Raw genomic sequence first — 24,715 nt, forward strand, 5'->3', positions numbered from 1 at the left:
TGTTAACTTGCTTACGAGGCATTTAGAAGCTGGACCAATAATGTGGGAGAAAGAGATAGATCATCTTTATATCCTCTAAAACTATTACTGTTGTTACATATTTACATATTACAACAATATCACTACTGAATATACATTGAATCAGTACACAGTTAATTGGTAGAATAATTTAGAGTGACAGACAGTCATAAAAACAGATCCTAATGACTTTCTCCCATTCTGCCATATTTATATTCCTAAATGTTGTAAAAGATCCACCCTGCAGATCAGCAGCCATTACGTCGTCATCAATTCCCCATAATTCAATAAAATCAGAAACTGATATGATATCATATATCTTTCCAAACATTTAATTTCTGTGATCACTGAGATCTGTACAAGACATAATAACATGTTCGACAATATCAGAAACTACTATTCCATTCAGGCACTCTCTGGATTCAGTCTGTTCACATCCTGCCTTTCAAAACCGTTATGTGGAGGCCAATTCAAAACTGAGTGACAAAAACATGTCCAATGCAAACCCTTATTTTTCATTGACATCCCAATCCTTGTAAATGAAAATGACAGTGGAGGCCAATTCAAAACTGAGTGACAAAACATATGTCCAATGCAAACCCTTCTTTTGACATGGACCGTTACGTTACCGATATTTCCAGGTGGACATCTGACTAGCCTTTGCACGTGGGGCAATATACGCTCACCCTTCCGCGAACATTTCAAGGAGATCAAACTCTATACAAATACAAATATGTCTCATCGATTCATCGTTCATCGTATCTCACGGTGTAAATCACAAAATAGTCTGGTCCATGCTCGATTGTTTATAGACTGCATATTAACTACTGAATGCGCGTCTAACAAACAGGCATTTGTATATAGTCAGAATTGTACAATTGCTTAATGTCAAGTGTTCCTAAATATCAGTTACGTAACACAGTAGGTCTTATTTCATTTCAGGATGAGTGCATGTGTCTTTTATTGTTCACTAATACATAGACGCGACAAATCCCAGGCATAATCTGCAGAAATCTAAGCAATTGATTGATCCTAAACAGGTAGACTTATATAATCTGATAAAAGTAATGGTCTTTCATCCTGATCAGATGCGACTTTGCGAACATCGATTACTCTACCTGTCGACAGACCTAGGTAGGAAGTCCTGCAAACGTTCAACCATTCCACCAACGACTGGTAATCGTATTAACATTCTGTTGCATTAAGCCAGAAGAAAATACATCACAGAAACTCGAGTTGGATGAATGGGAGACCGTTAAGCGTTAGGGTATCGTTAAAACGTGATCAATCAGTTTCCATGCTTTAGCTGTCTCAGTACAGAATTGTGGCGTTGGTTAATAAAATATACACTTCGTCATTGGTAGGAATAATGATCAGTTCTGATAAAATGAGCATCTCAGGAGAATAGAAACTTTCAAGTAATTTACCAGAGCTGACTTAATGGAATATTAGTTTTATAATCTCCCGGGTCAAAGTGACAGCAATTATTTGCCGTTGGAGCCTTGTTGCCATTCGTTGAATGTTACCATTAGTTCTGTGTCAGCTTATCCGTGCCTCGACCACCTGGTGCATGATTGTGTGTCTAATGGACGATTGCTGTAGATTTCTTTAAATGTGCCGTTAAAATTTGTTTGACTGTTGAAATGGAAAAGAAACGACTACCTTTGTGGATTAAATTGGTATAGCCTGTGTTTAGATGGTTGTATGTGGAATTATATTTTCATTACTTCCTGTGCCGCTATGTAGTCTCTTCTAATGGAAATATAACTCAACAACCCCGGAGGATAGCCAGGCATGAATAACCAAAACTGACACCAATGAGCATTAAAGGCACATAATTGTAAAAATTGGGTTTTTTTATTATTATTATTTAGTTGTTTTTTCAGTTGTTTTAAAGCCATAGTAGGCAAAATGACAATGATATGCTGTCGATAATCAGTAGGGTCTGAAACCCACAATATTTTCTTTGACTTCATGAACACTGATGAATGCATGTACTGGGCAGCGATACCATGCATTCAAACAAGACACAAAGAACCCAAGTCTGGTTGATGAAACCCTGTATTTGGAACTGGATTTTCAATAACAATATCTACATCAACACAAGGCATTAATCAGTCTCGATTATCCGCCTAAAGGAGTGTAACTGGTGTAGAAAACGATAAGACTAACGAAAGATCACTTTAACTTTATTGAAACCAGAGTGAGTGCGTTGGGCTCTAAGCTGCTTACAACAATAGTCCCGCATTATCACGGCGACGTACACACACAAAGGCTTTATACATTGTACCCAGTCGAACTCGAGTCTTCGGCGTGACGAACGAACGCTTGAGCCATTATGCTACCCCATCGCCCCTAAAAAACTTTTCTGAAAGGCATAAGCATGCTTTCCCTTTAGCCAGGAATTGTCCGTCCACTATCCTTTATCGTTAGACAGCAAACATTAATACAATCTACTTTATCTGATAAAGGGTCGGTGGGTTAGCCCAGTGATCAAAGCATTGGCTCATCACGCTGAAAACCAGGGTTCCTTTCCCTACAACGGTACAATGTGTGAAGCCCATTCCCGGTGTCCCCTGCCGCGATATTGCTGGAAAATTGCTAAAAGCGGCGTAAAACCAAACTCACTCACTCACTCACTTTTACTGATAAAGTCGCATCCCTGGTCTTGCCCAGGCATCATGGTTATGTGAGAAACTGATGACAAGCATCATATGAGCAAATGTTCAGCGAGTAAATGCATCATTTCATTAAGATATCAGTACCTGACATCCGACTGGTCAGGTGCCATCTAGTAAGACCGTGAAGGAGGCACGTAAGAATGTATCAGGGGCAGCGAAATCTCAGCTAGGTCCTCTAAAAAGGTTTGGTCATTGATTCTACATATCTATAAACTGTTTCACAAACTATCACGTTACAGAAGACCCAGTTCGCACTTCAAGCTACACCGAGGATAGCCCTGTGACTTTTACTCAGAAACTCACACCAAACGTCAGTGCACAAAGATACCTAGTCTTGACTATTCTCAGACACAAATTCAATTTGGGTTAAAGGGCAAAAGTGTCTTGAACGTCAGATGAATTGACGACTAAGAATCAGTGACCTGGTGTTCGAGGACCTGATAAAAATGCCCTACCGGTAGCACCGTCATTTACACAAATTGCCTTAAAGGTAAGCATTTATATCCCGATCCGTGCAAATGAAAATGACAGATTTGTCACTTATAATTAGTACGGCATCCGGGGTTTTTTTTACGATCGGGACCTCAGTCGACGTACCTCCCATGTCTTCGGTCTTGAGGGAGTAAGTAAGTGAGTGAGTTACTCACTCAAGACAGAAGACATGGGAAGTACGTCTTCGCACGTTGAATCTAACTGGATCGAATTGTCAGACTTGCTGACTTAGTTGAAATATATCATTGTAGCTCAGTTGTGTAGATCGATACGCGTGCTGTTGATCACAGGATTGTCTGGTCCACTTACAGAACCCTGTCATATAGCTGTAATACTCACTGAGATGAACAATACAAGAGACAATACAATCTCCACAGTCACTGGGAATAAATTACCAAGTGTGGAGTGTCCAGCGTGTTCTGTTCATCCAATACAGGATCGGCTCATTACTGCAAACAGATCCGATTATGACCTCAAAATGCCTCACTGAGCGAGGTGGAGAACGGCCCAGTTTTAAATAGGTAATTCGTTGAGAGTCCTCCTATTCGTTTTATGACCGTAAGAAGTTACGAATCATACAGGGACGGTTATCCTTTGTCATAACCATTTCGCTTGTATACGTCAAAGTACTGTCGATGTGCCATTTTAGTGTTTGCTGTAACTGGGATACTTTCCCCTGTGATAAACCAAACTCATTCATTCACTTGGCTGTACATATCATCCTACCGCAGCTGCGTAAGTCTTGCTCATGATGTCTTTCAAGAGATGGTCTCGTGCAGACCGTTCGCACACAGCTGGCAAATTTCTTAGTTCGACGTTAAAGATCCCAATAAGGTCACTACTTTTAAATTTACTGTCTTGGCTTTTGCGTGGCAGTTTTGAAATCACACAAAAATACATAGATATCATCATCATCACCATCATCACCATTATCATCATTATCACCATCATCACCATCATCACCATCATCACCATCATCACCATTATCATCATGCTTGTTTTTCAAGACTCGTGGGTATTTAATTTCATTTGACCGTCAGTGTATTTCAATTATCATGGAACTATGTAATGTTTTATCACAATTTCTCATAAAACAAAACAATCAACCAAACCAGGTCTGTCTTTAGATGATATCGATACACTCCGAAACACTGTATTCCTCATAATACAAAAGTTGACATCTATAAAACTCTACAATATAGTATCCATGATTGAACTCCAGTAGGACAAGTAAATGTGGATTTGATTGACATCTGCAATATATACTCAATGTCCTTCCCCACAAAGGATAAAACACGTGCAATAATATTATATTAAATGTACTTAACTGGTTTCATCCAAGAACCATGGACTACATAAGAAAGTGTGTGTGTTTTAAGAAACAATAGCTTTAATTAACTTAAGAACCACTCAAGACTAAACATCACCCACAAGCAATGTACAGTATGGAATAATAATACAATTATATTGCTTTATTCACTGGTTCCCAGTGCAAGTGAGTATTATACTGGTCTTTGATGTCGGCATGAAAGCATTCAACCCCGAACACCGAATACGTGCTTATTAAGGCGACATCATTCATAGCCTAACATTCACGTCCAGTTGGTCGCCAGTCGGGCTATTGTTCAGCTTCTTAGGGATTTACATCATTGTTATTGGACAAATTAACGTGAATGATGTCCCCAACGCTAATTATCACGGTGTTGGTTGTTGCAGTACGAGACTATTGGCGTGTACCGCAGCAATCGAAATCTGAAGAGGAAATGGTGACATACTGCTGGAACGTCAAATCCACATGTCAAAAAAACATTATTGATGCCAATGACTTTAAACCTTGAAAAATATTTATGTTCCGGCACGATTGTTTATCCGCGTTTAGAAAAATGTACTATGTTATTGAATTACTTTCGAATGACAATTAGAATTTTCAAGAAGGATTGATTTTCTTTTAGCTGATTTTTCGAGTTGGTGATTAATGAGCAATGTTTATCTTTTTCTTGTTGATTGTTCGTGCATCAGGTTGCAGTGTGGTACAGTGGTCTAAATCCTGCAAGAAACCAGTGACAGTGAGTTTGATCCCAAATAAGTTTGATCATGTTTTACAGCTTCTTTGAGGGGCATGTTTAGATGTTGGTAAATTAAAATAAGGACAAAACTTTATGGATGAGCAACTTCTTTACTAAGGTGAAGCGAGGTCTCGATACAGTTTCTTGTATCGTTGTCAAGCAAGTAAGAGCAACGATACAAGAAGCTGTATCGAGACGTCGCTCCACCTGATTAAAGAAGTTGCTCATCCATAAAGTTTTGTCCTTACATGTTTTACAGTTTGCCAACTCTATGAAACCAAACCAAAATGATGTATGTATGGTTCTCGGGCACATTTTTCTCACTAGTTTTATTAAGTAAACAGCGAAAGGGAGAGACGAAAACCATGAATATATACAACTTTTAGGCAACCATTACCTCAGCTGTTTGCTTCAGAACCACTCATCGGGGGTATAATAACAGGGATGTGTACGCAAGAACAACATGACAACAGTTTTTCTAAATTTTCGGAGTGATTTTTTTCAACCTGAAATCTTTGACAAGTGAACTCTTAAGCACAATAAGCTCCTTCATGTGATTTATATCTTATCCTCGGGTGATTCGTGTTTCAAAAGATAAAGGATTGATCTTATTTTCTGCGAAATGCTTAAAATCTTTAAAAATCCAAGCTACGATTCCTGGCTTCCCTCAGGTGCCTTCAGAGTTGCAGCAGTCACAAGATCATCTTAAATTCCATAAAAAAAGGCTCGAAAATAAGTGGTAGAGAAAATTCCAAGGATGTATAATTGGCGATAACATCAGAACAAAATGCATATCTTCGAGGCACAGTGACGTTCATGGGAAAATGAAAATGCAGAGCTTGTTGTTAAAGGTAACTGCTATGATGATAGTACTTGTTCAGGTTCAACAACCTCAACAACCTCAGCAACTCCTCTGAATTTGCAGCTGATGTGGTGAACAAGGATATATACCTTAGGGTAACTAACGAGTCTGTTACTGAGTGCCGACGTGAAAGATTCTGACACCGTCAGAGTTGCCCATGCATGATAATGGTTGATGTAGTAACTACAGAATTGGCGCACCCATTGTAATACGGAAAGCGTATATTTGTAGAAGAAAATGTATTGGCCACCATGTTCAACAAGATGATTGGCAAACAGGGAAACAATGAACACAATCAACAATATTATCAACACAACCGTCTGACAACAAAATTGATAACCAATTGGATAACAGGATGTCATGATGGTGAAACCACGATGACCAAATAACGACCAACAGGATGAATAGGATCTAAGAGTGAGTGAGTGAATTAAGATTTAGTCACATCGGCAATATTTCAGCCATTTTGTTACTTTAACAAATTACAAATTCAGAATAAATGCAATTAAATTGTGTAAAGGAAAATTCGCCGAAAGAAAAAAAATGACTAGATTATCACAGATGGAGAATTAAAACTAGCACAAAGCTAACAAATTAAACATTTTTTGTGAAAAACACACTATACATAAAAACGGGCTAAAACATCACCAGCAACTGGCAGTACCAAGGCACCATGGGAGCAATAATACATACATTTTACAATTTAAAAAGCGATAAGTTTCAATTTACTTTGAATGTATTGGGATAAGGATTTCAGAAGGTATCTCTTTTCCCAATGACAATCTATATTTTTTCCTTAAGTCGAGCTAATGTAAGCTGCAGTTTTTGCTGATTCTATTTGACAACTTTTGAGGTACAATAGAGCGTGAGCGAGTAATTTCAACAACTTTACATACTTTATCAAAGCTTTCAAGATGTTTTATGGAAAGCATGTGAAGAGCATGTCAAAACGTGACGTATCAGTGACGTCATGTCTGATTCAATTTCTCATCTTGAATGATACCATATATTCCCGTGTGTTAAGGTGACCATTTGGTGACGATTGCTTTCAGGATCACTGGGCGTCTCCAGCTGCTGGACTATTACTAAAAGCGGCGTAAAACTAAACTCATTCACTCACTCGCATCAGCTGTCTCGATATGACGTAGCACCCAGGTCTGACGCGTGTCTCTGATTCCAGACCAGTGAAGACCCGGAATTTAACTGATCTTCACTATGCTGGTTATAAGAGTCGACTAGTAGATCGATGCTCATGCTGTTGCTCACTGGATTGTCTGGTGAAGGCTCGATTACTTACAGACCACCGCCATATAGCTGTAATGGTGTTGAGTGCAACTCACTCGTTTACCAAACACATCTTACTCAATCCATTCCTGTGCCAGGTACGACATGGCTTTATGCTCCCGGGATGGTTCTAGTGATGCTATGTAGCAGAATATTTCAGGAGTAAAATTCAAGTCTCAAGAGTAAAATCTGTAGAGCGTAAATAAACGAGTCCCGGGAGACATATTTAACATTCACAACCATGCTTTCACAAAGACGCTTTGCAGCTTAGGATGAGAGAACACGAAACGGTTTGAAAAGCTTAGCGTTGTGGCTGTTGTATTCCCTGTCATGTAACGGGATAATGATTGTTCAAATGAAAGGGACAAAAACCGTTTTGATAATCCTACAAATCTCAGATTTAAAAGCACAATCCGTTAAAGGATTTCGCCTACATTATGGGAATAGGGACATTGTCAAATTAGTAATGGTACGAAACACCCTGCCCTAACCGGCATCATAAACACATACAAGAACAAGCCAACTGTTCAGCATTACATACTGAAATATTTTCATGGGATGTAATTTTCACCCCAAACATATATTGGTCATTTTCATATATATATTTAGGCACATGGCCAAACCTTGTGTTCTCTCCTATTGAATGTTTTTGTACATCATTTTTAATATATTTGCACATTCATCCTGCCTGTGTCAACACACATGAATGTATTTTCAGTCATTTCAAGTAAGCCATCGTTTTGTCAAAAAGTCGACGCAAAGCATGTCATACTGACTCGGTACGCGTTATAACCAACCCTTCACAGCAGATAATGGACACAAATTGCCCTATAGTTTTACACTCCCTACCCATTAATATATTAATGGGTACAGCAAGGACTGGAATCAGTGTAAAGTGTCTGGGAGAGGTGCCATATTTAACTGTGGTATTGTATCTCAGTCAGCTAGCACTATAAAACCAGCTTCAGGTCTGGACTAGTATAAACAGTCACACATACACACGCATGCACGTCGTCATACGGCTGAAATATTCCCACCACATTAAACCACATTTCATCGTTCCACCTCATCGAACTGGCGCATCCAGATTCATTGTCAGGAAGGAATTCCAACAATGTAATTTGAGAGAATTTTTAACATAAAAGTGCCTTTTCAATGAATTGCGTGTTGTCATTTTCTTTAAGGTTTAACTTCAGTGCCAGAGGGCGCCTTTGCTTGTTGACAGACATCACTGGAAGTCTACAATATACAAGGTTCCATGTCTATATAGCAGTTTTTGCCCCATACATTCCAACACTGATAGATGCGTTGGAAGACCTTTCTTTTTAGGATAAAAAATAAATGAAAAACAAACAAAATCGATAAACAAAACCTAGTACAAAGATTACCAAACGTCCTTTCAAAAGCAACAACTGCTTTGGTGCCACTGCCAGTGGTTATATTATACAATCCAGCGATCTATATCTACAAAACTGTTTAGGGTCTACCTTACAAGGATGTTACTAATCCCGAAGCAATTTACACTGGAACTACAATATACGAAATAGTACGCGCCTGGTGTATGAAGTCCAAAGGGAGCACAATATATGACACATCTGGAATTGGCAGTGGGCCAACCGTTTTTCTGGAGCTGCTATGAATATTGCATACTTAGCAGGGGAGCGTTGATGTTGTGTGCTAAATGACGGAAAATCGTGTGCTATCAATGCTATAGACAGAGTGTCGATATTTGTGAGATTGCACCGTGAGATTTAGACATATGTCTGCCAAAGGAGGCAGATATTACCATCAGCTTCTCTAGACTGGCATATGTGGAGTAGCTCATTGGTTTATGATTGCCTGACACGAATAAAAACTGGGTTGTGTTGACCAGTCCAAATGAGTGCATTACATGTCAAGATACTGGGTACTCTTAGATATGAGGTAACAGTATTAAGCACTGAGCTGCCCTTTCAGAGGTGGGTAATCTTTACACAACAAATGGATATTTGGTATAAATGCGTTCATGTATCTACCTGTATTTATATGGGCCTGCAACAGGCTGCAATAAGCTGTAATGGCTTATAAGAATACCCCCGCATTGGAAATACATTGTATTTAAAAAATATTTGATATGATTAAACTCAAACTTTTGTTATCCCCTCTAATAAGGCTATGGCCATACGTAACATTGATGACAAGGAAAGACAAGGCATATTAAAGAATATGCCATATGTCAATATATACCTATCCTGTTCTAAACTTAATGTTGCTGTAATCGACATTGGACTTGGTGTTTTGTATGTGAGTAAATCTCGTGAAACGAATCGGAGGCAAGACTATCTAGCTTAGTATGTCATTGTAGAAGAAGGTGGTCATGATATCAACCATTGGGCTTCCTAACTGATGTTCCAGTTCTCCTGACATGACAAGTACAAACACTTACCGAGGGAGCATTACTACACAAGAGTCATTCCATGTGCACCTTATCAAAGTCAATTTCTATGGCCAAGGCACGAAGGGCACAGCTACGTTCATGATTTGTTTTGTAACGATGCATCGAACTGTCGACAGATTGGGATTACTGAGTCTCCGATTGCAATTTACCGATTGTAGACATGACGAACTATCGATGCATCGATAGTTTGTGTGACTATCGACAGAAATTAACAACTGTCGATGGATCGAATATCGATATTTTAGTAATTTAGTGCTGTTGACAAATGCACAGAACAAATTACAGGAAGTACGAGATTCGTATAGATTGATTTAGAATTATCCTGCTCTTAAAAATTATGGCTACAAACACAACTGTTTACTTGATCTGGGTTTCAGTGTTCTTGCCAGTTAAAAGAGACTGAAACTACTTCAACTTGTTATTATTTCTTTCAATCTATACAAAGTCATCCATTTGGGAAATGACTTCAAATGGGAAATTCAAAGAGAAAAGAGTATTGCATTAGTATTTCAATAGTCGGCCACAATAGACTATCGCTATCACAATAGTATGTTGAAACAGAAAATACCTATCATAAAATTTTGAATGATGCAATGTAAAACTAATCGTCCTCTCATGCATTTCATTGCAAGCTGTGATGTATATCTTTACCGGTATATTCCATTAGCTTCTAGTGTTAGCTGTCGAATAATCGAGATTTCATAAAATGTTGATGCTTTATATTAACTGTGGGACGGTGAGGTAATCTAGTGGTTAAAGCGTTTGCTTGTGACACCGAAGACCCTAGTCCGATTCCCCACACGGTTACAATGTTTGAAGCCTATTTTAATGCCCCGCCGCAGTATTGCTGCAATTTGCTTGAAACGGCATAAACCTAAACTCACTCATATCAGCTTTCCATCACATAATTCTGTTACCGTATACTTTCAGGTAAGCAACATGTTCATCGTCAGTTTGGCCATAGCAGATCTGATCGTCGGCCTCAGCGTCATGCCCATCTCCACAGTCTACATCTTCACCACCGACTGGCTCTTTGGCGTTGCCGTCTGTCAGATCTGGATCGGCATCGACTACATCGCCTCCACCGCCTCCATCCTCAACCTCTTCATTCTCAGCCTCGACCGCTACTGGTCCGTAACCGCTCCTCTGCTGTACCTCAGGAAACGCACCAAAAAGAGAGCCCTGATCATGATCTCCTGCGTGTGGACAGCGTCATGCTTGTGGATTATTCCAATCGTTGGGTGGCACCATATTGCTCATGGGGGTGTAAGGACTGTGGAGCGCGATGTTTGTGATACTGAATATGCTCGTGATTCTGTCTTTAAAATTGTGACAGCTTTTTTCAATTTTTACTTGCCTCTAGCTGTGATGTATTCGTTATACTGGAAAATATTCCAAGAAATTCGCAAACGTTCAGAATTTGAGTTAGGACAGCGGAACTGTGGAACTGTTCCGACGTACATTAGCGGACCTCAGCCTTCGCATTCCGGAGATGAAAGCGAACACAGGGACGATACTTTTACGGATGACAATACCCATTCTATACAAGAGGATCCCGTAATAGCATCACGAACTATTCAAAACGCCCACTTTAACGGGCGTAGTGTTTCCACAAAGAGTCGAGACGGTTATAAAAACCTTCGTCTTGTCGCCGTTAAAAGACAAATGAGCGCTAGAGAGGCTCGAACGCCCGCTGCTTATAGAGTGGAATATATATATGATGAAAGCGTTGTAGATCCTCAAACGGAGCGGATTGAGAGGTATTATTATGAAGAACACCTGCCTTTACAAATTAAAAACCCGGGAGCTGTTGCTGGAAATTGTCGAGCTCGATCCGAAACTTCATCGTCTCATTCCAGTTCCTCGGCGAGCACTTTCGAAGACAGACCGAATGAGAAACACGAGCGGACGCTGTCAAGGGGAGAGAACTACTCTCTTATAAGTGGCATTCGCAGGATACGGCAAGCAGAACGTTTGTTAGATAAGACTGTTGCCGTGTCTGACGGGAGTCGGCAGAACAGCAGGGAAAAGAATTTGTTTGTCTTACGGGACGATAAAAATAGACGTTTGACTGGTATGTTAAATATAAAAGAAAGAATCAAGACATTTCGCCAGTCATCTTCTTTGACGAAAGAAATCAAGGCTGCTCGTCAGCTTGGTGTTATTATGGGAGCATTTACAGTGTGTTTTTTGCCCTATTTCATTCTGTTCTTAGTGGTTGCTTTCTGTGATGATTGTATTGACCCTGGACTCCTTACAGCGATGACGTGGGTAGGCTACCTCAACTCCACGCTCAACCCTTTCCTTTACCCCCTTTGTAACCAGAACTTCCGCCGGAAGTTCAGAAAGATGTTACAAGTTTGTGGACCACGTTCTCCAAGGCGAGGAGCTGAGTGTTGTGACAGAAACAGTATAACTAATGCAAGGTTTGATTAACGTTTTGCCCGTTAGGTACATTTACATATTCCGATCCATAGAGCGTCCGTAACATTACGAACTGTCGTAACTCAACAGTTTAACATAGACTTGAATGTCGTAGCGCTACGAACGTTTAATGGATCGAGACCAAGTTCATTACATATTTGGTGTTACGACGGACTTCCCCGAACCAGCTCACTGTGAAACTCAACTCATCGAATCATCGAAAATTGGGCTAACAGTTTTTAGACAAACTGGGAGCCTACTTGCGATCACATAGCTCAGTTATTATATTGTTCAGAGATAATATTAGAACATTTATCTGAGTCTGTCTGGGTGATATATCGATTTAGATTTAAGAATTTAGACGGTATTCATGATACCGGTCTGTTCCGCTTAGTAATACCGCCTAGTAATTTTCTAGGTATTAAAACACAGAGTGTATTTGGCATGGATAAACGTAAAAAGTTCATTAATTAACAGTATTTGTCCATATACAGTTTTTAGAAAGATGTCTAAATTTTCATTCAAAATTCTCCTTGCTCATTTTCATGTCATGTTGCCTATACCACCGATTGAAGGATGTGCCCTAATGACATAGTCCCATAAATCATCGAATGTAGAAATATCGAGATGTGTTTTACACTGCTGCCCGTTCCCCACAACGAGGAAATCCCATGTAAAATACCATTGTCACTGTTGAATATTCATGTTTTCCCACAGCTCAACAGAATAATCTCCCAATTGCAGTGCATCGCGACTAGATCATGTCAGGTTTTGCCTAGTTATCTTTTCATTTTCGAATAACAAGCAGTTAAGTATTCCTGTGATAGAAAGGCGCTGAAACGCAGATTTAAGCGACCAATATTCGGCAGGCTTAGTTGCTATTCAAATTGATCTGTTTCTTCATCGGTTAATCTTCCCATATCATGCCAAATTTACATTTGTAATTTAATCATTTCAGCCGCTTGCCCATTGTATCCGAATTTCAACGAAAAGGTCAAATCTGCTTTCGGTTCTACAGCCGTCCATCGGAAGACTGTACACACAAATATGGTCGTAATTCAATAACGGTAGTTGACATTTTAAGCTCTAACAGAAGGGAAGAAAAAACGGGGTTGGTCTTCTTGAGCCATATCGCGCTGTGCTCTTTTTCGTGTAAAATGTTAGAGAAACGCAACGTCGTGCTGGCAGATAATTGCCCGCTGCTAATGCTGCTCAAAACAACGTGAAGAAAACCAAAATCCGAAAACCGGCTGATTCAATACCCACAGTCCATCACAGATTAACAGTATAGAATGCCAGTGCAAAAGAAAACCAGTATCTTGAATATTCTATGAAACAAATCCGTTTGCACATTAATCTACAACAAAGACAGCTATATGACCTCCACATACAAACTCAAAATTCCATTTGATGCAGTGGGGAATATAACTGTGAAAATGATATGAATGTCAGCGTTGACATCAGGTGTTCACGAAAAGGGTTGGCATGTCCTGCCCTACTTTTATCGCCCACCATTCTCAAAATATGCCTAAAATTTAAAGACGAAAAATACGGATTATTTCCCAGCTTATATTGAGCAGTATATCTGTATTATCTGTACCATTGCTATTTTCAGAACGTTCATATATACTGGTTAATGAACGAAATGGATCGAGTAAACTCGAGGTATTATTTTCTCATCTCAACAAGCCTACCCTGTGTCCAGTATTGCATCTGTCCACCAGCCAAACAGCATTGCCAATCGTTTCCAGTGAGAGCTGTACCATATCGTTATCTGTCAGTTGTATGCATTATTATGTTTTCAAGAAATTCCCCAACGAATGGGGGCATTTTGATAATAACCTTAACTGGTCTGGTTGCAGGCTCTACTGTGTAAAGGCTCTGTGTAAAAAATGCAGTTTGAATCTATGTGATATTTTGTACATGACTGTTGCACTGTTGTTGGTTGATGTTAAACATATATGCAAACCAGGAAGCTTATTTTGCTAGAGCTATGCGAATTTGGTGAATGAAACGATGAACATTGGGGACAATAAAGTATTTTGTTTCTGGTGTCGGTCCGAGTCATTTTCAACCCTATGTCAGATAGTTTTCCGGATTTTAAACTAAGGGCACGTAACTCTAATTTTCCTATTCAAAAACGAAACGGTATGTGTTCTGAATTCAGAGCCTTTAAATATTACTGATAACTCATTTCTTGTAAAAATATATATTTAATATTTTAAATTCGGGCCATTGTTTCGTTGTAGAACAAAACCCAGAAACTGGTAGTTTTGGCCTCTTCTGGACTGATATGGCTAATACAAACGAGACAGTGAGAACAAATGTAGGCTTTATTGTCATCCCACACACTGTCGCTGGCATGGGAACTAATATCTTTATTTAATCTATTGTCATAATTGCTCTTTGCAAGCATCTGCTGTTTTCGTTGGATCTGTTGTTCGCACTGAATCTTTCTATCGGATCGGCAGTTTCAATTGGACCTGACGCTTTCAGCCGTTTCTTTGTTTGCAGTGAAACTGTGGACATTTTTTATTAGCTCTGTTGTTTTCATTAGATCTGTATGTGCATGGGATCAAATATTTGATTCAGATCTATTGACTGCATTAGATCTTTGGTTTCTGTTAAGCCTGTTGCGCACATGTGATCAGTTGTTTAATTTAGATCTTGTGTTTGCAAATGGACATCACAAATATCTGCGCTTTAAAAAGCCTAGTAATTTACATAATGGTATTTTACTCGATAGATCTACACGTAACTGAAAGAGCAAGACGAACGTTGGACACTGGCCACTTAAGTTCATCTAGAAACTGAAGCTGAATTTGTGACGTCTGAGTCAAGACTAGACCATCTGTTTTGATATTTGAAGTGACATTTGTGAAAGAAATATTTTTTTTTATCATCTCAGATCCAAAGCGCCAGTGCGAAAGAATAATTAATTTCAAATATCAATCAAAGAATAATCAATGTCAATCTGCAGAAGCAGAATGTACAATGCGCCGTTGCTGCATAATATCATTAGGTTCATTATTCGTTCATCCATGTACTTTTAATCACGGCGCGTGAAGGGGAAAGGGTCAGTATAGAAAATAAGTTAATTTAGTTTGTTCAGCATCAGCTTTCGACACGACCCCTAGTAACCCATGCTGGAGTAATCAAAGTAGTAACTGATAATATAAAGATTATGGTCAAGGCCATAGATCAAATGGACTCGGAGAAAGATAAATTTGCACAATCGACTTTATTGTTTACCCATGTGGATAGTAAGTAAACTGTGATAGAAGCATTATGATAAGTCAGTCAATCACAAGGCGTGCCAAAACTCAGATTTGCCAGAATTGTGGTAATTGAAGGGATGCATTATTATAATGGCATTGAGTGAATTTAGTTTTACGCCCCACTCCTCAATAGTCCAGCTATATGGCGGCGGCCTGTAAGTAATCGCGTCCAGACCAGACAATCCAGTGATCAACAGCATGGGCATCGACCTACGCAAATAGGTTACTGAAGGGCTTTATTCTAACCAGCACCTCCACGGGTTTAAAATGACATTGATTCTAAGTTTTAGAAACATATTTAGATCAATATTATATATAATGGTCATATTTGAAAATGGAAAGTAGAAACGTACTAACTTTTATTGTATTATATTTTCTAATAGTCAGATATCCTCTACTCTTCCTTCCCTCTGCTCGCCCTGGGCCACCCGGCCACCCGGCCACTCCCGCCAGATGTCATCCCAACTCACAAGATCCCATCAAATATATTCATGAACTCATCCAATTTCATCCCCGTTTCAACCATACCGTTTTTTATCGTGTGAACAGGCGAACCAGTCAGGTCATCACAAAGTGAACAGGCTCATGCACTAAACATATTTAACAAAACCCAGTTGTTTGTTGTTATTTTCCCTTCGTTCCAACAACTACATATCATTCAGCAGAGACCATTGCCTGCATACGAGAGGGTGAGTTTAGTTTTATGCTACATTCAACAGTGTTCCAGTTATATGACGGAGGCATATACATAATCAAGTCTGGACCAGATAATCCAGTGATCAACACATACCCATGTGGTGTATCGAGTTCGGTTTTAACTAAAGCACACAGAATAGTTTTCAGTCACATGACGAAACGTCAGCTCAGTGTAGTAGAAACCTTGGTCAATAACGTAGCGCATCGGAACCACAGTTGTTTCATCTGGTGGTGGTGGAAAAACAACTTCCTAGACCGAATAAATTACTTCGAGAACACTACTTTGTATTAGCAACATTTTACTTCATGTCTTGCACGTAGCTACCATGATCTTACGGTCGATGGGTTTAACATTTAAAAAGTAAGAAAAATATTCATTTCCTTGTCTTAAACGAAGGAATAACATTAAGATAGATTTTTTTGGCCTGTTTTGGAATGGATATGAGGGATCTGTACCTGGAAAAGAAAAGACCCTTCATAAAAATCTGTGTGTTTTTGTTTTGTTTGGTTTTCAAAAAAATAGAACCAGCAACATCATCTGTTGTCAAATTTGCAGGTTTTTTCCGGTATAACTCCGGTATAATTTTTTCCAATTTGCATACGGTAATACAAGAATGTTTGCCCTCTTCAAAGAAACGGCATCTCCATATTGTTCATTTCAAGATAACAAGAAATTTTACGGAATACTCACGACATTTTTATACATGTTGGAGACCATACGGCTTTCCTTTTAACGCACGCTTCGCCAACACCCTTGCATAAACAATGTGCGGAAAAAGCAACCTATTGGATTGGTTGGTAAGTTACGTTGGCCATATGTCTTGTCAATGAACCCTGCTAACAAGCACTGTAATGTCTGATCCGGACTCGCATTTTCATGCCAGAAATGTAGTTGGAGTCTGCGAATTTAATATCAAACAGAAGAACCGAGGAACAATTTTCATTAACAGTACTTTTACAACGCTTCAAGCAATAGCGTATACACGCACCTCTCCGTAACAATACTAGCCTTGTCAGCTGAGTGAGTGAGTGAGTGAGCGGGATGCAGTGTTGAGCAACACTCAGCAGTATATCAGCGATGCTGTGACACAGGGATTTTAAAAACTTTATATTAAAGGGCCTCAAAGGAGATAAAACAAACAGTTTGTAAGAGGTACATTTGGGGTTGGGGAACAATGCAACTGCAGTTTTGGAATTGGCAAGCTATACAGAAAATGGAAGTACATACATTCTCGAAGATTGAAATGGCGGTGGTGATATATAAACTATTCCAGTAAGAGCCTAGCTGGTATATATTTAGAGTATATATGGGTAGATATATTAATGTTCCTGTGTTCGTGCGAGCGTGTGTCTGTGTCTGTGTCTGTGTTTGCTTTCCTGTCTGTTAATGTAAAATGAAGAGTCCCTTAGATCTTAATCATTTGGTATGAAGTGTTCGGTACAGTTGATGCGAAGATAAAAGATCAGACTGATATTCTAACAAAATACTCTCCGTGAAATAAGCTTAAAATGATATGACAGCAGGGGGAATAATACCGTGCGCAGAAAAACAGACTGTCAGGCAAATGTGACAGAGTACATTGTAAGGAAATACGATATATGAAAATGACAGATTTTATTGAGTTATTAATTTTTATTTTCGAAAATCTAATCAACATTTGAACAAAGTATCATACATGTCTGAAACCGTTACACTCGTAAACTGTTTAGCTTCACTACATTGTAAACCATCATTGTGAGTCTGATTTACTGAAAGGTCAATTGAATTTTTAAAACACGGGTATTGTGTATCTACTCCACATAAAGGAGCTCCCTGAATGCATTCATGATAAGAGGTACTGAGTATATTAGATATGAGAGTGGGGAGGGGGGGAGGGGGGATCTATTTACGTCGCTATGTAGCTATATTCAAACAATAATATCACGACTGAGGAACACCAGAAAAGAGGTTGTCACACGTGAAGAAACGAACCCGAGTTTTCGGTCTGACGAGCGAACGCTTTAGCAACCGGGCTACCGCATTTCCTCCTATAAAACCTATATCCTTTGTCTTTTTCTCTTTTCCTTTCTTCATCTGTGGATCGAAACACCGACCTGCAGCCCTACCGGTAAACACTCCATCTACTACACCATCCACGATTGCTGATGTAATATGTACGTTCGACATTCCTACACATGTCCTATCGACTCTATTCATTTCGAAAATAACGATTGGAATATTCATTCCACCGTTTTGACAGAACATTTGCAATACTTTCAAATGCAGTGAGATCCATTAAGGGTTCCTGAATATGAAACCCAAAAATCAGTCCATTGAAAAGATTTTCAAAAATGATTATTCTCTGGAGGTTTGGGATCTGAGGTTTTGAATCTGTATAGGGATAAATCAAAACGGGATAAATGATATGTAGCTCGTGGAAAGTTAAGGTATTCTTTTCCACTGAAATTCTATATTTACTGGATCGAGTTTTCTGCTGGTGGACTGTGTGTTCCCGAGTTTCATCATGACCTCTGCAGCGTTATATACATGACCTCACTAGAAAAGAAATGTTTATTCCGAGACATTAATATTGAACCGCAATGATGCTTTTCTTCATTCGAAAAGTGAGCATTATTTTCAGCAATACTCCAGCAATATCACTGCGGGGGACGCCAGAAATTGGTTTTACGCATTGTACCCATGTGGGAATCGAGCCCAGACCTTCAGCGGACGAGCGGACGCAATAACCATTAGGCTACTCCACCACAAGTAATAAATTTCTACGCTTTTACACAGTAGTTGTAATTCTAGTTAACAACAGGATTTTGATTTTTGGGGTGATGAAAGAGGTGATTGTTTGTTTTGCTTATTGTTTACAGACCACGTCGCATGGCAGTAGTACTGGTGTGAGGCGCCTCGTCAATATTACCTTTTAAATGTTAACTCTGTTAATCACTGATGATGCGGAACGGTGGGACATGCTTACCCTTTTACACTGAGGAAGAAGTTTATGTATGTATGTATGTATGTGTGTGCATACACGCAAACACACACACACACACACACACGTAACTTCAGCGCGTGTAGACAGCAAAGTTTATTTGTAATTTGGTAGATTTCGTTTCAAAGAGATCGCAAGATGTTTTAAGCATTCTAAATTTGCGAAGACATTAACACTTTACATTTTTCATCTGTGGAATAGATATAAAAAATAACTTGTAAGAACAGTTGTCTGCTTTCATCATAGTAAGGACAAAACCAATGAAAAATGTAATCTTTAATGTCACAGCCAATAAGTATTTACAATTTAATCGTATCGATATCGCTGTGCAGTAGGTGTAGTGCTCATGCATCTTAATTTACTCAGAATGAGTAGTATGTTTCTCTTCGGAATGAGTTTCAAATCGCACCCTTTTATACCTTTTGATAGGTGATCATGTACCTATTGCACAGATGTCCGTTAATGGATTGTGTGGTCCATACTTGATTAATTACAGACCGACGCCATATAGATGGAAAATTGTTGAGTCAGCGTAAAACTCACACTCAGTTATGATTGCGGACTTAAACAAGACATAAGCAAACTGGACAACCTTTGAAAACACTGAGAGGCCCTGTAGTTTTAGTGATCTGATTTTCTTTTAATGTCGCTTTTAACCACATTTGACTTGTCAGGGGCGAGTTAGTATGATACAATAATAAGAAGGAGAATTTTAGTAATGGAAGTATCCCCGCCTTTCCGAGAACCAAACCAACTCGATCAAGGCAAACAACCAGTCAAATCATTGGCTCTAAACCGCCCAAAACACATTGTAGTATTGCTACTATTGAATGATAACTCATGTTGGATGCATAGCGCCTGGTTTCAACGGTGCTTGTTGCAGTGAGAGGGGAAACAAAGTCATACGCCTTAAATAGGAAACAGACAAATCAAATGGAATCTGCTCCTGGAGACAGCAAGACCGGGTATGTGCTCGCTAAGATGATGTTTATTTACGTAGGTCAAAGTTTCTACTGGAGACCCCGTGTTTCACGATAAGGCTAACATTGTATATGTTCCGAGTCAGCTACAAATACATTCATTTTTAGTTTGTTTCTGAGGATAGCCAAGTCTTGCTATTCTTTCGCAAGGACGTTTTATTTAAGACGGTTTCAGTATTCTAAATAATTAAGCCCTTTTTATTAAAAGACACATATGTAAAAGTCGCAAATATTTGTATTGGAGCTAAATGTGTGTCAGTCTCACCGGTAAAATAGAAAAAAATCAGTCTTATTGAAATCTATTTTCATACTGGTTGACAAACATGTTACACAAGGTTCTGTGAATTTAATTTAACGTGGTTATAACAGACATTTAAGTGCTCGATGATTTATGTCCTCTCGCTTTGATTATACTTCGTAATTTGATCAGGACTGACACTGCGCACATATCTCATGTCTTAAAGGTTATATTCCATTTCTGTTCACACAATTTTAGCAGAAGATGTCACATCTCCCAAATATATCTCTTTATCAATTTCGCCGCATGCCTTTATTTGATGTAAACTCCTGCTAACAAATTAGACAAAAAGTCAAACGCACATAGGCAACTTTCCAAAATATTTTAAATGTCATTATATTAATTGAAAATAGGAATTTGTTATAAAATACATTTAAATAGTTTCCTTTTTATGACATGTCTGGGAAGACCTTATTTTAAACATCACTGATCCCATTTTTCACCTTCTTCATCAACCCGTCGAGTGAGAGAGTTTTACACCGCACTTAATATTCCAGCTATATGGCGGCGGTCTGTAAATAATCGAGTATGAACCAGACAGTCCAGTGATCAACAGCATGAACATCGATCTGCGTAAATGGGAACCGATGACATGTGTCAGCTACGTCAGCGAGCCTGACCACCAGATCCCGTCAGTCGCCGCTTACGATTAACATTGGTTGAGACCTTATCTACCCCCAATCTGAGTCGAGTGAGGGAGTGAGTTTGGTTTTACGCCGCTTTTAGCAATATTCCAGCACATCACGGCAGAGGGACACCAGAAAGGAGCCTCAAACATTGTACATTGTGGGGAATCGAACCTGGGCCTTCGCCGTAACGAGCGAACGCTTTAACCACTAGGTTACCCCACCGCCTCCGTTGAGTCAAAGCCATAACATACAGCATATTGTTTCATGATTTGAAGTCAGGGATATTGGATTTGACTATTGTTTTGAACGTAACTCAAAAATGACAAACTCTCCAAAGTAACATTCTCGCAAATTAAAGAGTTTTAATTTATCACGTTCTGGAACAGACAGTCCAGTCATTGATATCACGAGCTTCGAGCTCCCTGCACATGCGGTCAATCTCGGTTACTTAGACCGTCAAATGGCTTCACATTGTTGTTGACACTGAAAGAAAGTAATACGTCAATTCTCTCCAGTTTGCACCGGTTCTTATGAAGGGGAATGCTTCCATCACTACTGTTATTATCATCGCCATTTTATTCTGACTTGCCTTGTAACTACTCAAATATGGTCAAAAGGGACGTCATAAGAAAGTTTAACTCACTACAACACTGGAACTGCGGAGTGTCTCCATGTCCGCAAAGGTTGTCAAGTTGGTTTGCTCCGCACTAAGCAATATTCCAGTTTTATGGTGGCAATATGTGAAATATGAATGTGACCAGACAATCCAGAGATCAACAGCATATTTACATCAGTATTCCATTGCTCTTTCAATCACTATAGGGAAAATTACTTATCTTAAACTATCTAGTTTCATAATACATATTTACGGACTGTTTTAGGTTACTTGGAAGCAGATTGTATGAAAACTAATTAGTTCTTGTAATGTTATGAGAAGTATTAAACTCAAATCTGGAGTTGTACTGTTGACACAAGGTACTGGTCATCGGAAGATGTATATTTGCCTTTCAACCACTATCATTTGACAAATCAGACGCATCACTCAAATGTCGAGAATGAGAAGAAATTCTTCCATCTACAAACAGGTGTCACCGGGAAAATGATAAATTTGTAAAATATCTGGAAACTGAGAATATCTGGCATTTACATTTAACATTAGGCGAATAGGTTAAGAATTCTGGCATTTGATTTGCAAGAATATCAGTAAGTATCATATCAATCTATTTTATAAGGTAAACAAACCATTATCTATCTACCTAGCATGTGACTGACCCCTAATATAGCATTAGATATTTACACTCAGTTACATGTGTTGATATGATATGTGAAGCAAGCGCCATTATTGAGATTGATAAGAGCTTTCGTCAAGCCCGAGTTCCACTTAGCATCACAGAAGAGTCATTTCATAAAGAAAACTTCAAACAATTGAAATGTATGTTATAAGCTGTTAAAGTGTGTTAAATTTGATTTAATATCATCGTAGTACCAATTAAAGACGTTGATGGAAATATAACAGATTATAGTCTGGGCATTTGTGAAGGTCGAACGGTACAGAAAGCAATAACACGCCACCTTCCGGACATCAAAGGTTTAAATCTCCCATTATGTTCATAATATCAATTTGGTAAATGAACATCACATAGTAATCTTCATAACCGGCTGAAAATGAAACTGGGGGAATCTCAGCAATCTCACGTCAGGGAACACCACAAATTTACTTCACACATTGTTACCCATGAGGGGACTCGAACCCGGACCTTCGAAGTGACGAGCGAATGCTTTAACAACTGGAACACGGATAGTAATACGTGTAAATCCCATAGCGTTTCTTTTGTCCCAGACCTGATTCTGTCAATAGCGGAGTACGTGCTCACTTCCATCTCAAGGAAGACACCTTCTTCTATATTCTTTCGTTTAGATATGTAATGATCTGTTTTGAACACTGAATGCAAGACAGCGTGGACGACGCAGTTCTCCTTCAGTTTGACATTTCTGTGGGAGTGTATTGCTGATTTGATTTCTATAGTATGCATCGCCATGACTTAAGGTAAAACTAACTGTCTCCCAAATCACGAGGAAAATCGATTCTTACACGATCCGGGTCAAAATTGTCTTGTGAGAGGCGATTAACTGGATCGGGTGGTCAGGCTCGTTCACTTGGTTGACAAATATCATAGTATCCTGATATTGCGCAGTTCGATGCGCATGATAATGATCACAGCATTGTCTGGTTGAGAGTGAAGCATATGCGTCGTGAAACATGGCTATTGCTTCAAACTGATACAACTTGTGATAGGTAGCCATTTTGCTCTGTGGTTTGTATAATTTGGAACATATTTCGCAGTATACACAAGAAATGGACAAACTCCATCAAATTGCAATTTTGATATATTTACAATCTGACAATCCCATGCACAAATAACGAATGTTGATCAGACATTGAGGCATTACCCATTTCTGGTCACGTCGTCTAGAAGATTCATGGTTGCTTTTTACAACCTTTTAGTCTCTCACGGCTGTTTGCATCATGACGATGCATCGCCAACATTTCCAGTGATTGTCACCTTACGATACGTCCTTCCTGGGGTTGTTATCCACCCATTAACAACACTCGATTCCCATTTGCATATCTGCCATTTTCAAGTACAGTGGAAACTGTCTAAACCGGCAGTTATCGGAACTGAGGAAGTAATTCAGTTGGGACCACGTGCCGGATTGTAGAGCTGATCATAAATGTACAAGCCACAAACGGGACTGAGATTTTGAGCCAGTCTTGACAACTTTCCGGATTGGACAGAATTCGTCTGTATTATTTGGTTATTTTGTGAGTTGTGTCTCAGTTTGCATTCTCCTAATCTCCTTTCACCGAGAAGTGTTTCTTAACGACTGAAGTCACTCTTCCACGTGTTTCGTCATTAAGCATGTCGGTCTATAATATACATAGCAAAATAGAGGGATGTTATGGATAATCAAGAAGCTGAGAAAGCATCAGATCCAGCCGTATTAAAACCCGTGCGTATTTCTAAAAACGAGAGCTGATTGACTTGAACACACTTCAGCTAAATCTTCAAATCCCGACACACTCGACGGGTTCTCAAGAAGTCAGCATGTCAGCTTATAGGTCGATCTTGGATGTAGGTACTGCTGTGCGGTTTGAGGCAAAGAACAAATTTTCTTTCATATTAAAGATTACATAGGGGGTGATCATCTATTTCGGTTTTACGTCGCACCAGAGTTGTTTTGTTAATGCATTAAAAACATGACTTGCTTTGATTATTAGTCTTAATCTGCATTTTTGTGACTGAACATTAGAAGAACACAAAAGAAATATGCAATTTACTTCGCGTGTCCCAGTAACGCAAGTAAAACATCTAGTGAGAAATTATCACACATCATTTTGCCTTCAAGAATCCAACAAAAGGCGTGACAGTCGACAGAGCATTCAACGTGTGTACAAAAATCGCTCATACAAGCTTCTTGTGACGTGAAGCTTCCACGAGACTGGTTAAAGGGCTTTCTTCAAGACTACTGACTGTTCTCGCAATATGTATATATAGTAACACTGCATAACACTCCACCTTGTGGTAAT

General features: G+C 39.1%; 1 protein-coding gene across 1 annotated transcript in view; it reads left to right on the top strand.

Annotated features, from left to right (window-relative positions):
* LOC137296859 (histamine H1 receptor-like) overlaps positions 1-12,276 on the top strand; it is a 106,977-nt gene extending 94,701 nt beyond the window's left edge. The window contains exon 2 of the mRNA XM_067828733.1: positions 10,771-12,276. Within this exon, the coding sequence (XP_067684834.1) occupies positions 10,771-12,276 (1,506 nt within the window). The remainder of the gene's footprint in view (positions 1-10,770) is intronic.
* Positions 12,277-24,715: the final 12,439 nt, after the last annotated feature.

The sequence above is a fragment of the Haliotis asinina genome, chromosome 9 (genome assembly GCF_037392515.1).
Source record: "Haliotis asinina isolate JCU_RB_2024 chromosome 9, JCU_Hal_asi_v2, whole genome shotgun sequence".
Classification (NCBI taxonomy): Eukaryota; Metazoa; Mollusca; class Gastropoda; order Lepetellida; family Haliotidae; genus Haliotis; species Haliotis asinina.